The sequence below is a fragment of the Oreochromis aureus genome, linkage group 17 (assembly GCF_013358895.1).
Source record: "Oreochromis aureus strain Israel breed Guangdong linkage group 17, ZZ_aureus, whole genome shotgun sequence".
In the NCBI taxonomy this organism is placed as follows: Eukaryota; Metazoa; Chordata; class Actinopteri; order Cichliformes; family Cichlidae; genus Oreochromis; species Oreochromis aureus.
In genome coordinates, this window is record NC_052958.1 from 11780526 (window position 1) to 11797137 (window position 16612).

A 16612-nucleotide genomic window follows, 5' to 3' on the forward strand; every position below is an offset into this window, starting at 1 on the left:
TGCGAGTGTATTTGAGCATATTGTGTCTATGTAATTTCAGCTGAGCCATTTGTTAGAGGCTATGTGACACTATACGCCTTACAATTGTGTTTGTATGTTTAAAACATTTGCGCCATATGTATATGCATAACAGTACATTAGTACTTGTCTCTTTGTACTGTCTATAATTTATGGGTTTCCTTATTGATAGCTTTGTGTCATGTCTGCTTAGGTGTATGTGTTGCAGACAGAGCAGTGACCCTCTAGGGGGATTTCAGGCAGATTTGGCCACATTAGAATGTGTCACTTCTTCCTTTCCAGTTTTCACTTGCCATCCGACTGAGCACCGTGCCTCCTCCACACGCACTCTTCTCACTAATCTCGGATCAGACCGCACACCGAGGGACACAAATGCTCATAGATATCCGCGCATATACAATCACACAGGGCTTGACAAACAAAATCATACTTTTACACATTATGTGGGGAGAGAGCTGGCACCAGTTCGGTGGCATCCTGACCTGAAACCGGAGCCACCCTGTCACGTCTAGACAACTCTGAAAAAGCCCATGCATATTAATGCCCCCCTATTTAATATTCATCAGTGCTATGCCCTGTTGGCAGCTGGTCCCAGACCCCATGGATCAATGAGGTCTCTTCCTCGCTCCTTTGTCTGACACGGATGCAGATGTTTAGAGCATGAAATTAAATTGGTCACCGTCATTGGGAATACATACGTGGTAGTCTATTTGGTGTGTGTCTGAATTTGTGCGTCTGTGCGCTTGTTTGTGTGTAGCTGCCAGTTAGACACGAGTCTGCAACATGTCGATGTTATTCATGGGAACTTAACTGTTTGCAAGTTGATGACGAAGAAACAAAAGTTTAGCCAGCTTTTTCCACATTGGTGATCAGTGAGTGAGAGAGAGGAGAGAAAGAAAGATAGAGAATATGATGGAGCAAGGAGGATGAGCAAGAGAGTGCGTTGGCGGCAGCTTTGTTTAGGAGCCTGTAATTGAGTCTTAATTGAATTGGCACCAAAGGATGGATGAATGGATAGAGAGATGGAGACAGACAGAGTTTGAGTGAATTGGACCTCATCTTTGTCTCCACTTAGCAACACGAATGTGGGCTTACCGTGCAGGCGAATTTCATGGCAACAGATCAGGATCAGAAACCCTTGAGTTAAAACTTTTGGATGGAATGAAAGCTTCTCTTGTCATTTTAATGAAACTGCGGAGAGTGTTGTCTCCCATACTTTTCAAATGAAACTTGTTCTATTAGAAATGTATAATAGAGCCCCATACGGTTAACAATGGGTTGATATGCATTTGAATGCAAGGCTAGGCAGGCTGCACAGGTAATGCGGAACAGGCTTTAACACTATGTGAAGGTGTCTTTGTGTTATAGCGCACAAGCTTTGTGAGGCCATATTCGACATGGAAATGAAACAGAAGAAAACAGCAAAGTGAAGCTTTGTGCTGAACTGAAATCATTTCAGGACACACACATGCACACACACACACCTAATTCAAAGTCCTATCAAAGTAGCTTGGATCAGTGTTCTAACTTTTCTTACTCTGTGCACTTGACACCAAATCACACCTAATTTCATCTGACCAGAATATGACAGGTGCTGTAAGTGTTTCCCAAGTATTAGTTTACCCACACGAGTTATTAATGCATCACACCTTTATGGTTTGATTATAAAAAAGTTATTTATTCTTTTTTTTTTTTTGCCTGTCCCGTTTGGTTCTTTAGCCATCAGAATTATTGTCTGAAGGCCACGAAAGATGTCCAGATGGGTCATCACGGCCTTACCGCATTGGTCCATTTCATTGACCTTTGTTATTATTATTTATTTATTTATTTATTTATTTTATTTTAAGTTATTACAGACTGGACAGACATGACTGGGGAATAGGACAGGGAGAAAGAAAGGGAGGGAAAGAAAAACATAGGGGAAGGGGGACACTGAGAGAAGAGACAAAAAAAATAAATAAAAAAAATAAAAAATCCACTGGATCACCTGTTGAGAGAGAACCAAAAAAAAAGAAAACAAGCAAAAAGAGAGCAACACAATAAACACGACACCACAGCAATAACCTAGATAACTGTAACTAACAGTAAATATTAAATATTGAATGTTATTGTGTAGCATGGAAGACCGACACTGCACGATGTGCGTTGAGGTAGCATCCAAGAAAGATATAGTTTGTGTCTGTGAGCACCCGTGTGTACACCTGTGTGCACACCTGTATGTGTGAGCGTGCTTGTATTCAAAAGGTTTCTTCATGTAAAGATCTGCTAGAGGGTCTGCTATGAAGCAGGCATGGAGGAGATCCAGGCCCCAGACATCCAGAGGGCCTCAGAGCGCGAGAGCCCAAAGAGGACCATCAGAGGGGCTACATAAACAGGGGCCAGGCAGCAGCCACGGCGCAGAAGCACAGAAAAAAATTATTTATTCTTATGCCTATATGTATTTTCCCTATATACTGGATTTAAAAAATCTCTGTAATATCCAATCACAATTTAAATGCAAGCAGCATATCAGCCTATGCAAACATTTGTACAAACACACGCGCACATACAATCCATTTGCACTGCAGTTTGCCATATTGACAACTAGTTGCAATTTCATCTATCAATTATATTGATTACTTCAGGATGAGTGGAGGTAATGAGCTTCAGTTCTGCTTCTCCCCTGTGATCTCCCCTTTCCCCCCCCATCTGCTGGAGTCCCCTGTCCCCTCCACCAAGATTTTACATGGCAATGATTTTCTGATTAACCCTGTTAGCTGTGGGGCTCACCCACGCAGTGACATAGGGCATGAAGGGGTGTGAGCATGTGGGATGCATTTATATTTGTCTTGTCATGTTGATATATTGATGTGTGTATGGAGTGCCGCATGAATGAGTCCTCACACGGGGAAATTAGCATGTTAGCTCGCATTTTTGAACTTCCAGTTCCCTCCTTGAAGTCAGTGGTACAGTTTTTGGTTAACATAGATTTTAAACATTTTCTCTGTTTGTACACATACTCACATGTTGCTAACATGTGGTTGACAGAGATCATTATACCAACACGGGGTTAGTGGAGGAGACTTTGAAATAATGCAACTAAATCGTAAAATTAGTGCTTTACTTATGTTGATTACATTTACGCTTCAAATGAGAGTAAAGGGAAATTGGTTTGTGAAGATTCCTTTGCTTCCATTTGAGAGTTGAGTGTTTAAACATCTGTCCTCGTTTGTACTGCTGACTGTTAATTCTCATCTTGTTGCCACTAGTTGCTCATTTGTATTTCTTGACCACTAATTTTCTGCTATTATATAACTGTGTGTAAATCCGTTTACAGAAAGAACAAGAAGCACTTTGAGAGTGCACACCTCCACGAAGGCAGCTCACTCTTTAGGCATTAATTACTTATAAGGAAATAGTATTTTCCTTATATATATGTTTATTTTATTTTATTTGTTCTTTTTAAATGTACTTTAAGACGTTTGGAGTGCAGTAAAAATCAAATAAAGGTAACATATGTTTACTTTGATTACAAAAACATTATGTAGGAGTAGGTAATGGATAATAGGTATTTGTAAATAACTGAACATGAATAACTTGAGCTTATTGTATAATATTATATATTTCAAACTAGGCAGCCCATTTGTTTTCTCTTGATAGTATTTTCTTTACAGGTGTGACTTATTTTTTGGGTCACCTGTTAAGAAAGGCTGATGAGAAATATAAAAGTGAGATCAATGATCAAATGTGATGCGATATTTGCATGCTGATGTGATATTTAGATTAGCCATCTAGTGCCATGTCCTAAATATTGCTAATACAAATAAAGGCAATACAATTGTAACCCAGATTTAAAGATATAGGACATTTTCTGAATGTTTGACCTTATTTAACCTTGGAGAAGGGGTCAGAGGTCCTAAATAACATAAAATTTAAAATCCCCATGTATCATCTCCTGTATGCCTATATGCTGTCAATACAAATAAATTAGCAGTAAGAAACCGTTTTAAATGGCTCTATATAGGATTATTATCACTGTGACTTTCAGATCAATCTATTGACTTTGAAGTAGAAGTCAGAGGTCAAAAGTGACAATATATTTTAAGTAATTCTTTATGTTGACAATACACACCACACTTGTAAGAATATAAGTTATAAGGATTTTTCTAATTTTTTGACCAAGATGTCATTAGGTTGACATTGAAGACCTTTGTGGATGTAAGCCAAATTTTAATGTGTTGTCAACTTGACTGAACTCTACACCCCGACAAAGCTTTACTAGAATTCATTTAAAACTTTTTGTCCTCATGTTTATGACACATGCACACAAATGCAACCAAAAACATGACCACCTTAGTGGAGGTAAAAAATGGGTGATTAAGCACTTCTAAATTAAAAAAAAAACGCATTGAAAAAGATAGAACAACGTACTAATTTCATTGAAATAACAGAGTTAGTTTAGTGTTAGTTTTAGAGTAGGAATTCCTGAGTTTGTGGGTAGAATTTGGGCACTATTCTAACTGCAAACAGACTATCCCAGTAATAAGTGCCTCTGTGGTCATCTCCAGGCACTTTTGTAGGTGCAGCAATACAATACAATACAACACAACACAATACAACACAATATAAATATTGCAATATAAAATAGAAGGTGTGGTGATGTGTGCCATTCTTGGTGATGCATCACGACAACTCAACAGGTTAAAAAAAAGACTTTTCTGCAAGTAACTGTTAATGTATGGTGCAGAGGAGCTCAACCTCAGCACAAAACACCATCGAGTTCCACCACATTTAAGTTCAACTTAAATATTTATAGGAATATAATAAATATATAATTTTCTTTATAAGATTGTGTCAGTCAAAGATAGTTATTTTCTCAATTTTTACCTTGTGATAAAAGTGATCACATCAAACTGGAAAATGCCAACAGCGTTTACACCATAAAACCTTTCAAGGGTAAAACATGAACGTTGGAGACAAAGATACAGAGAATATCAGAAAAACAGAAACGTACAGACAAACATACCAGAGGAATCTGATGTGCAGTTAATCAAGTGTGATCTTTTTGTAGCAGTCTGGTGTCTTTTGCACATGACTTAATAAAGATGCACATATCAAATGTCCATAGTGGCAGTCTTTTTTTAATGCAGAATGTCACATTTCAGAGGATTCACACTTACAGTATATTCAGACATCTTTTCTACAATCTATTCTTGGAGCAAAGTATAAGACAAAGTTTACTACAAAATAATACCTCCTTTCTAATCTTGAAGCTCTCGCCTCTATAGTGCTGGGTAATGCTAATTGAACTCCAGGATCAAAAAAATCAAGTTGTTGGAATGCATTTTGTGAGTTGCCTTGATACAAAAATAGGATCCTTGGTGTCTTGTTGAACAACAAGAATGTGCATAATAACATTTTCAGGGCTCCTTGAATTCTCTAGACCTCTTATATATTAAACTGGCAAATATCCATTTTACATACTGTGCAGTGTAAAGACCCCCACAACAACACCACTAAGCACATATGCCTTTTTGTTATTTCTATAACAGGCTGTGTTTCTTGTGTTGTAGGTGGTGCTGATGACAACCTGATTGAAGGAGGAGAAATGAAGTTTGTGTGTAAGCCAGGTGCGAGGAACATCACTGTAATCTTCCAGCCTCTTCTCAGGTAAAGCAGGTTATTATATACTATTATATACTATATACTAGGATATATATATATATATATATATATATACTATACTGTACTATACTGTACTATATATTGAACATCAACCTAAAAATACATGTGAATGTGGTTTCAGCATGTGTTTTTGGTTTGTAGGGAATGCACTGATTCAGAAATGCAAAACAGCAGGGTGTATAGAGCATCTGATCTGCTGTGAGACTTTAAAGAGTAAATAGGTTTTGATGGGACACACACTGGGTTACTGTATGGGTAACTACTGATACATTGGTGTACTGATGCTACAGTGTCTGTACTGGAGTGGCACTAATTTGCTTATGGCATGGCGAAATTATTATTAGTAACATTAAAGTACATTCCTAGTATGGCTAAAAGCAACACAGCGCTGCTTGTGGCAGACATCCTCATACACTAAAATTGTGACTTCCAGCACTATATAACTTAATTGGATCAGAATAAAATAAAGTTAACCAACACCAAACCTGCTGTCTTTACTGGAATATTTTGGGCAAGATTCCATTAACTTTACAACATGTATGTGTTTAAAAGCCCTCTTGTGTCATACTGGTCTGTCAGAAACTGATAGCCTGGCTACTCAAGACATATGAACCCTTGGATATGACTCAATACCAGTAAAATGTAAAACTAATTATATTATACAGCCTCTTAGTGACTATCTATTGATTTCAACCTTGTTAATGTTTAGTGGGATATCGTAAATCAAAAATGATGTAATATTTTGTACCTTCAGTTTGTTGATACCATCCAGGAATTGGGATTGTCTGCCACCCTGGCTTTTATTTGCCATTAAATTTGACTATTCTGAGGGGCTGTGTTTTTGGTAATGTTTCATATGTCTGGTAGTTTCCTATACTGTGCTGTGGTCCCATTGGAGTAGAGTAAATCTAATAGTGAAACAGTTTAATTGAATTGGCCTTCATGCAGTGACACATAACCTTCTAGGATCCATTAAACAGAGATGTTTCCTGTTCTTACATTTCGGTAAGTTTCGTGTACATTTCTAAAGCGTCACACATTTCTGACACATGTTAAGAAGTGGATACAAAAAAAGCAAACTTTTTTTTTCTGAAACTATTAAAAAAAACCCAAGATGTTTATGTTGATATTTTAGTCAAATATGCTGGAAGCCAAATTATGTGTATACTATAACCACATAATGTGGGACTTATTAACAGTTTCAGTCACATTACATGAGCCCATTAAGGTAGTCAAGCTAGACTGCACTTCATTCATTGTTATCATACTTCTTGCTTGACTGACTGATGCTATTGAAAGTAGCTCCTTTCACTCGAGAGAGCAAAAAGATGTGGCAGTGCGTGCGTGTTTGTATGTATGCCTTAATGCTTTTCTTTCCAGGTTGTTTCCTGTATGTTTTTGTCCCTTTACTGTTGTTTTGGCCTTGAAAATTTCTCTCTCTGTCCCTTACTTCCACACTTATCTTTGTCTGACACATACACACACCCACACCGACTTTCAGTCCCTGTTCACTTTAGGTCTGGCCAAGCTTTTGTCTGAACAAATGACCAAAAATAAAACGGTGACTAGCTCTCTGCCTACCTCTCCCATGTTGTCTGTAATGGTTCATATCAATCAAACCAAACTGCCTTGAACACAGGGCTTTCTCTTCTCTCCCTCCCTCCCCTCAACCTGGCCTCTCTAGACTTCTAGTGCCAATGGAGCGCTTTTGCTTGCAGATGGTTTTCTAATGGCAAAGCTCTGGCACTCCGCTGATGGATCACTACACCTCCTGCAGCCAGCCATGCAACTCGTGGCAGCTTTAATGGTAAAAGCAGTTGGGGGTTTGGAGCACAGGAAATCAGTGGCAGTGCGTGGGAGATGAGACATCAGGGTCTTAATATTTGATTGCAAATGGTTTTTCTGTGTGGGGATATATTTTGTTTTCACCCCTTAAATCAAGTTAAGCACTCTACTTTATAATGTTTCTGTGTGTTTGTTTTTCAAATCTTAAATCTTAGTTTCCAAGAACCATCAAATTTGCAAATTTTACACTTTGAAAGTTTTCATAAAATGAGTTTTGTAATTAGAAATTAAGATTAGTAAACTCAGAGTTGACATGGCCTGTTTAAGGCAAGTTTGTCTGGGTTGACTTCTCATCCAGGTGCATGTGGTTGGTGAGAAAGTCTATACTATGTCCATAATCCCATTTAGGGATTTAATGGGAAGTTCTCTGTGAAAATGGAGTATCAGCACCATTCCCATCCTATCAAGTTGTTTTAAAAGCCAAGTGAGAGCTTTGCCTGTGATAGATGTATGTCAAGTGCAGTTCATGACCGGATTCCACTTAGTGTTGCATTTTGCAGAGTTAGTCTTAGTCTCAATATCTAGTAACAGCCTGAGCAAAACTAAGGAAGATTGCATATCTAAATTTTGGAAGGTCTAAGAGTCCCATAGCTACCACAACTTAATTCTGGCTCATGCCAAAGAAAGGGTAGAATTTAAACAGAAGGGAACTTGTGTGGACTTTTCTAATTTACCTAGTGCTAATGTTTGCACTTTGTCTAAAATAATATTGCCCCAAAGTGTACAGTATGCATTTTAATATAAATATACAGAATGTGAGGTTCTTCTTCTTTTATTGTGACAAAGATTCAATTAATGTTTCCATAGATGGATAGATAAAATCTCAGCTCGGTAGTACCTCATGCATAGATATAGTTTTATGCTTTGGACTATCTGAGTCCTTTGCATTTACTCAATTTGTCGCTACCAGCAAGTAGGTATACTTGCTGAACTCTTTTTGGGCACACCTGTTCAAATGCTCATTAAAACAAATATCTAAAAAGCCAAATATATGGCAGCAACACAATGTGTTTGCATATGTAGGCATGTTCAAGATGACCCATTGAAGTTCAAACTGAGCATCAGAATGGGTAGTAAGTTTGATTGTACTTAAATATGGTGTCGTTGTTGGCGCTAGGCTAGCTGGTCTGGGTATTTTTTTATACTGTTGACCTACTGTGATTTTCCCACACAGCCATCTTTAGGGTCAAAAATAAAAGAGCGAAAATATTCTGTTCTTTGGGAAAAATGCCTTGTTGATGCCAGAGGTGAGAGGACAATGGCTACACTGCTTGAAGCTGATAGGAAGGTAACAGCAACTCAAATAACCACTTACTACAACCTAGGTATGCGCAGAAGCTTGAAGGGACGTATGTTACAGCAGGAAGAAGACCACACAAGGTGCCTCTCCTGCAGCTGAGAACAGGAAACTGAGATTACAGTTCACGTGGGCTCTCCAAAATTGGACCATAAAAGACTGGAACCATTTCTGCTGCCACTTATGATGGTAGAGAGAGAATTTGGTGGAAATGACTTGAAAGCATGGATCCACCTTGTTTGTATCAACAGTTCAGGCTCCTGATGGTGTAATGATGTGGGGGATATGGGTTTTTTTTTTTTTTTGGCTCACTCTGGTACCAACTCAGCATTGTTTAAGCGCACCAGTCTACCTGAATATTGTCCTCTACGGCGTAGCCATCTTCTGATAGCTGCTTCCAGCAGGATAACTCACCACATCACAAAACTCAACTCATCCCTAACTGGTTTCTTGAACATGACAATGAGTTGACTATACTTAGAGGGCCTCCACAATCAGCATATCTTAGTCTAAAGAACCTTTGAGATGTGGTGAAATGTTAATAGCTGTGTGTTGCTGTCCTGTCTATATGAACCAAAATATATATTTGCAGTTCTTTGTTGAATCTATGGCACAAAGAATGCAGGTCTGACTGTAATAAGGGGATCCAACTCAATACTAACAAGGTATACCAAACAAAGTGACCAGTAAGTGTAGATTTTTTGAATAAAATATTTTTGTTTTCACAAGGCAAAAGACTGACAAAACAGAGTATGCACATTTTGTGTGTTTTAGTATTTGAATGCATTTTTTGCTAAAGAGGTCTGTTTGACCTTAAGTTTGTCAAAACATCAGTCCTCTTTTGAATATTCCTCTGTCTGTCTGTTGTACAGTTCAACAGGACAAGGGCTTGTAGTCAGTGAATGAATAAGATTGGTTCTGCCCTTGGAACTCTGGCAATGTACCCCGATGTCAGAGCGGAGAGTGCAAGTCATTAAAGATGCACACACAAATATGGGGCATAAGGGAGTGTTTGTACATGTAGCAGCCAATTTAGTTTGACTTCTGGGGTCTCTTGCTGACATTTGGGTGGTATTTACACCCCTTGGTCCGGACTAGGCTGGCATTTTGAAAAGCCTCAGCAACCCCTTAATCTCTCCCTGTTAAACATGCACACGATGACCACGCTTGGACAAGCCTCGACATGGTGTGCCATGTTTCAGTCTGCATGACTACCTGTAATGTGTTCAATATGTACAAGCTTGTTTAAACAAGTTTTCACTGAGAGGTGACTATTTGACTTGAGCCAAAGCAGACACATTCATGCTATCTACCTGATACTATATTCTACACATTTTATTATGAAATAACTGTTAAAACTTGTGCCTGAAAAATCTGATAAAGGCAGAGACTTTCATGATTTGTCATGTAATCCATTTGTTTTCCAAGGAGTACTGACCCATCGCCTTAAGCAGGCTATGGTTACATGAAGGTAAATGGTCCATTTGGAGAGCAAAAGAGGAAAAGCATTTGCCCCAACACATTGTCAGATGACAATTTTTATTAGCTTTTTAAATGTTTTCACACAGTGACTAGCTTTCAGGCTACTGGAAGCACTGAAAAAGTGGCTGGGGTCCCTAGTGGCTTAATGATCAGACGATTGCTGATGGGTTCTGAAATCAGTTGATCAAAGTTAAATCGAGAAACATTTCCACAAAGCCCTCTGGACAGTTTAACAATTCCTTCATGTTTGTGGTAGAAAACTTTTTCATAATTTACATGATGATAACCAAAAGCATGAAAAGAAGACAGAACTGAAGAAACAATAACATCAGCTTGATTGCTGAAGGGCTTAATGTAATGGACGTATGCATTGCTAATTTCCTTTATAAGTGAGTTTTTCATTAAATCTTGCTGCTTTGTCATTACTAGTTCAAGCTCGAAATAGATTTTTAGCCGGGGCTATAGAATTACCTTTGGGAGTTTCAACTGAACGATTAAGTCATCTTCCAAAATGGTTTGTCTCATTAAGAATTTGACTTACAGCCCCTTTGTGTTTGACTGCATGGACAAGCCTTTACTTGGTGTGCTATTTGCTATTTTGTGGTTCCAGAACCAAAACATAAAGAAACCTAAAATCATCCTCCCCGCTCGTCTAATAATGTCATACTGGTAGGCGTACAAGACTGACCACTGCTGTTGAACACAGAGTTCACTGTGTGAGCACACTACATCAGCTCATTAAAAGTACTTTTAATTGTTGATGTCTGTTCAGAGTTCTACTGTAAGTGTCCTCAGTTGGGTGAGAAAGTGCGAGCTAGAGAAAAGAGTCAAAAGGTTGGAGATTGACAGAGAGTGCTTGGGGGGAGCAGAAAGGGAAGGACAATGGAAGAAGCGATGAAAGGAATGTAGAGCGGATAGAGAGCAAGATGACAGGAAAAGGACAGAAGGGCCTTGCCTCCCACCGCTGTAGCCTGTGGTGAAAACGACACACACCATGATTCTGCACTAATTTCAGTCTCTCATTAACTACCCTCCTGAGCAGCACACATGGACCAAGACAAATAGAAAGAGCAAGATTTAGAGGTGAAATGGAGTATGTCTGAAGAAGTTTTGGGGGTTTCTCGAGTGACTTAGGTGAGGTAGGCACTGTTGGATTTTCAAACATTAAGCTGAAGAAAAGGTTTTTTTTTAAGATTTAGATTTCTGCATTCTTACTGACAATATGAAAGAAAGCAGCTCAAAATTAGACTTTGCTGTGTCTTTTTTAATTATATGAAAAAAATGTAATATTATTCCAATATTATTAATACCGCTAATAGAACCCAACAGATATTGGATTTTTAGGATACCGATATCTAGTGGTTTAAAAATCTGATATGATGACTGATTTATTGTTTTTATTTCAGACAGATAAACAAAACGTATTTCCTTAACATTTGTTATATGTGGTTATTTATGAGTCCTCATTAAGTCTTTTTTTAAAGTAATGTTTCATTTTCACAAGAAAACTTGGCTTAATTGTTTACACACTCCTCGGCTATGCTTGGTTCAACTTGTTGCTCTGTTTGTGTCAGGGAAGTTGCAGAGTCCCCTCTGGAGGTCAGCGCTCATAAGATGGTTGAAGGGAATTTCTCCCATTTTATCTTTACTTTTTATATTTTCACATATTGGCCAATAATACTGTCAAATGGCTAATATCAACTGATATATTGTTCAGGTTCTAACAAGAAAGCATGAGTAGCACACACCAGTCTTAAAACATCATCATAATTTTATAATTTGTTTGTATTTTTATTTTGTTTATTGGACAATTAGTCCTCTACAGCATGGCCCAGTGGACAGTTTATCATCCTTTAGTGTTTAAAAAAGACTAAACACTCATAAGCCAAATTAAATACCAAGGCTTCAAGATGATATCATTGGTGAAGCCACAAAAGTAGAAGGTTATTATGACTGTTTAGTCATCTCTATTTCAAGCTTGATTATCGCTTAGCCTGTCAGTATACTGCTACAGTAGGCACTCTTCAAACTCACAACCATTGCTGTGGCATTTATAACCTAGACAGTTTTTAATGATGTTGATCGACTAGGCATTTTAATGGGAACCATAAAAGAGAGCATTCACACTAAAGACAATGAAACACAGTGCATTGAACAGCTTTATAAAAACATATTTGAGCAGCGAGAGTTGTTTGATGAAAAAGTCATTGTTGAGATAATTTTGCAATTGTTTGTTGCTGCCCTTGCGTGACCTATTTCAAACATGCCAATTCCCGCTGCAGCAGACCTGAAAATGGCAAAAATAATTTGCAGTTTGACCCTAACCTTCGTTTAGTCGAACAGTGGCTTCATAATTACTGGTGAAGAATACATTTTCCTTCAACAATGCTGTCTGTAGTCAACCTCAAAGGGGTGTCTGTACATAGGCTATTAAAATGCAGCATGAATGTCTTGTCTTAAGTCTAACTCACACATACGCATGCTGCTCTGCTTTACCAGCTCTTGCTCTCTTTTCTAATCTTTTCTCACTCGTTCAGGAGGATTTTCTTCAGTAAATAGCTCCCTCTCGCTTTCTAACCCACACCCATTAAAAACTGAGAGCATAGCTGGGAATCAGGGGGAGTGAGGATTTTATACTGGAAAGGTCAGAGACAGATGGAGATAAAGAAAGCAGAGGAAAGAAACTAGCAACAGAGAGAAACAAGCAGTTGTGAGGCAAAAAGAGAAAAATGGAAAGAAACAGTGGTGAGAATAAAACGATTTAGGACAGAAGAAGAATAAATGAGATGCAGAGTAATTGAAAAGGCTCTCAGACTGCATGTATGCTGGGTGCCATGTTAGCTTGCTTTGAATTCAAGCTGTGTATGTGCACGTACCCACTAGTCATGCTTCGGCAATATGCGATACATGGGGAGAAAATCAAAAGAGAAGATGGCACGAAACAAGGCTATTGACAGGCAGGGTATTATGAGAGCATATCTCAAAATTGAAACAGTGTTTAAGAAGGAGATTTGGTTACATTTGCTTGATGCTTGAATTCATTAAAAGCCAACGCAGCTGATGTTTACCAAACTTGTGGTAACTCTGTCTTAGTATGGTTTGTGGGGTGTGTGTCTGTGTGTGTGCATGTTGTCAAAATACACCTTTTTCACTCTGTCAGCCTTATGAAGTCATGTAAACTGATATCTGGATGTCACAAAAGCACAGACCACTGTTATCCATGTTGCTTTCAGAGGTGACCAATCTAAGAAAATATTCATTGTTATCTCTGAAAGGCTAGGTTGGTCATCTGGTGGTTTTCCTGCAAAAGGTCTATGTTAATATCTTACCAAGTGGATCACAATGCATCTGAATGTATAAAACAAAAGCACTTGTTCATGTGTCGTCATCATCACAGCGGAAAAGAATAAGCCACATACCTTGTCTTCAAAACATAAACAAATACAGTCAGTGGTGTGAAAAAGGGTTTGCCCCATTTCTGATTTCCTATTTTTGTATGTTTGTCACACTTAAATATTTCAGGTCATCAAAGAAATTTATATATTAGACAAAGATAACACAAGAAAACACAAATGCAGTTTCTAAATGCGTCTCATTTGGATTCAGGTCGGGACTTTGTCTGGGCCAGTCCAAAGTCTTCCATTTGTTTTTCTTAAACTATTTAGAGGTGGACTTGCTCGGGTGTTTTGGATCATTGTTCTGCTGCAGAACCCAAGTGTGTTTCAGCTTGAGGTCACAAACAGATGGCCGGACATTTTCCTTTAGGATGTTTTGGTACACAGCAGAATTCATGGTTCCATTTACCACAGCAGGTCTTCCAGGTCCCGAGGCAGCAAAACAGCCCCAGACCATCACACTACCACAACCATATTTTACTGTTGGTATGATGTTTCTTTTCTGAAATGTTTTGTTACTTTTATGCCAGATGTAACGGGCCTCAAACCTTCCAAAAAGCTGAAATGTTGTCTTGTCAGCCCAGAAAGTATTTTCCCAAGAGTCTTGAGGATCATCAAGATGTTGTCTGGCAAAACTGAGACGAGCCTTTATGTTCTTTTTGGTCAGTGCTTTTTGTCTTGGACCTCTGCCATGCAGCCATTTTTGCCCAGTCTCTTTCTTATGGTGGAGTCATGAACACTGACCTTACCTGAAGCAAGTGAGGCTAGCAGTTCTTCGGATGTTGTTTTGGGGTCTTTTGTGATCTCCTGGATGAGATGTCGACTCCTGGGAAGCTTCACCACTGCTCCAAGTTTTCTGCATTTGTGTATAAAGGCTCTCACCATGGTTCACTGGAGTGCCAAAGCCTTACATATGGCTTTGTAACCCTTTCTAGACGGATAGTTGTCAGTGACTTGGTTCCTCAGGTGTTTCTTTAGATCATGGCATGTGTTTCTTTGTGCGATTTTAGTTTGTTTTTTTTTAGTCTGCTTTACCTTGTCAGACAGGTTCTACTTAAATTATTTCTTGATTCAGCGGGTTTGCCATTAATCAGGCCTGGGAACTCAGCTTTCCAAAAAATGTGGTTAATCACAGTTAATTCATCATTTATCAAGATGGCCAGTTAGTTTTTCACACAGAACCGGGTAGGTTTGGATAACTTTTCTCCCTTAATCAGTGAAATTTAAAAAAAAATGCATTTTATATTTATTCGGTTTATCTTTGTCTAATATTAAAATATGTTTGATGATATGAAACATCTAAGTTTGACAAATATGCAAAACACTAGGAAATCAGGAAGGCAGCTTTTTCATGCCACTATATGTATTAATTTATGGCTTTTTCTTTTTCACTGTGATGGTGACACATGATCAAGTGCTTCTATTGAGTACACTCAGATGCATTGTGATCCAATGTTTTCTTCTGCTTATCCAATTCACGGAATGTGGGGGGCTTAGACCCTATCCCAGCTGTCATTGGGTGGGAGGTTGGGAGCACCAAGGACAGAGCACCAGTCAGTCGGCTAACACAGGCTAACACAGGGAGACAGACTTTCATTTAGGCTCACATTTACACCTATGTCCAATTTAAACTCACCAGTGAACCTAACAAGCATGTCTATGGACTGTGGGATTGAGCCGGAGCTCCTGGAGAGAACCCACACAGGCACAGGGAGAACTCTACACAGAAAGGGCCCATCCTAGTGGTGGATTTGAACAGAGAACCGTGCTGTGAGGCTGCAGTGCTAAGCTCTGTACCACTCAAATAAACAGAAATAAATAAATACATGTTACTTACAGTTTGGAATCAGGAAACACAAGTTAACTTATAGTGTCAAAATCAGCATCTGGGATTGAGTTTCTGTATTCCCATGGCTTTGTTTGAGTTGTTGTTAATCAGAATCAGAATTAGGACTTTTGTTTATTTATAATAGCTATTGAAGCATATTAATAAGGGTGCAATTTATTAGTATGTCCTTTTGTGGGTCTTTTTTTGCTGATTGTTCTTATTATATCTTGCCATTATTTAATAGATTGCTAAGACAGCTGGCACTCTTAACTCAACTGTCGCAACAAGCTGTTAGTTAGTAAGGTTGCATCCCCATAGCACAGAGGTACACAATAAAAAAGTATTGCTTATGCATTGGTACATTTTCTTTCTTTTTCTAGTAGCAGTACTACTTTAATGTAATGTTTATGTTTTTTAAATTTGAAAGTTCCAGTTTTGAAATCCAGACGCTGTGTCTCAACACTGAATCTCAGAATTGAATTGCATTAATTAGCAGTCAGTCAAAATGTGTCTTAATGAATTTGTCTGCTCTTGATTTCAGACTGTATACATTATAGCTAATCTCCAATGGAGTTCTCCTATATAGTAAAAAATAATGTAAACATGAAACTACAGTTAACCAAATAAAATGACGACTCAATTATGTATATACATATAAGGAGGGGAATAGGTGGGAAAATTAAATAAATAAAAGCTGGAAGATTTCTCCAGATCACCAAGTCAGTTTGCTATGAATTTGTCAGGTGCTCCTACCTGCCACTATCTGTAGCACTGCTTTGTCTTTATTATACTATCTCTTTGATTCCTCCCCTCCTCAGAGCAACACACACACACACACACACACACAGATAAAGTCTGTGTTGTAAATAATACTGCTGGTTTTTATCGCTTACTGAAAGTGCAACTTCAGCCACTTTCTAGTCAGGTGCAGAGTTTTCAATCTCCTTGTGTCTTACAAGCTCATGCATGCATGGAGAGGCTCACACTGTGGATGAGACGTACAACCAAACACACACAGACACCAGATATTGTGCAGGAGATTAGATCCATCATTGCGGGGGTCTTTTCTCCGTCTATAGAAGG

At 38.4% G+C, this 16612-nt stretch overlaps 1 protein-coding gene across 1 annotated transcript in view; it reads left to right on the forward strand.

Moving 5' to 3' along the window:
• Positions 1-16612, forward strand: part of exoc4 (exocyst complex component 4) — a 131370-nt gene that overhangs the window by 43832 nt on the left and 70926 nt on the right. The window contains exon 11 of the mRNA XM_031726575.2: positions 5571-5667. Within this exon, the coding sequence (XP_031582435.1) occupies positions 5571-5667 (97 nt within the window). The remainder of the gene's footprint in view (positions 1-5570; positions 5668-16612) is intronic.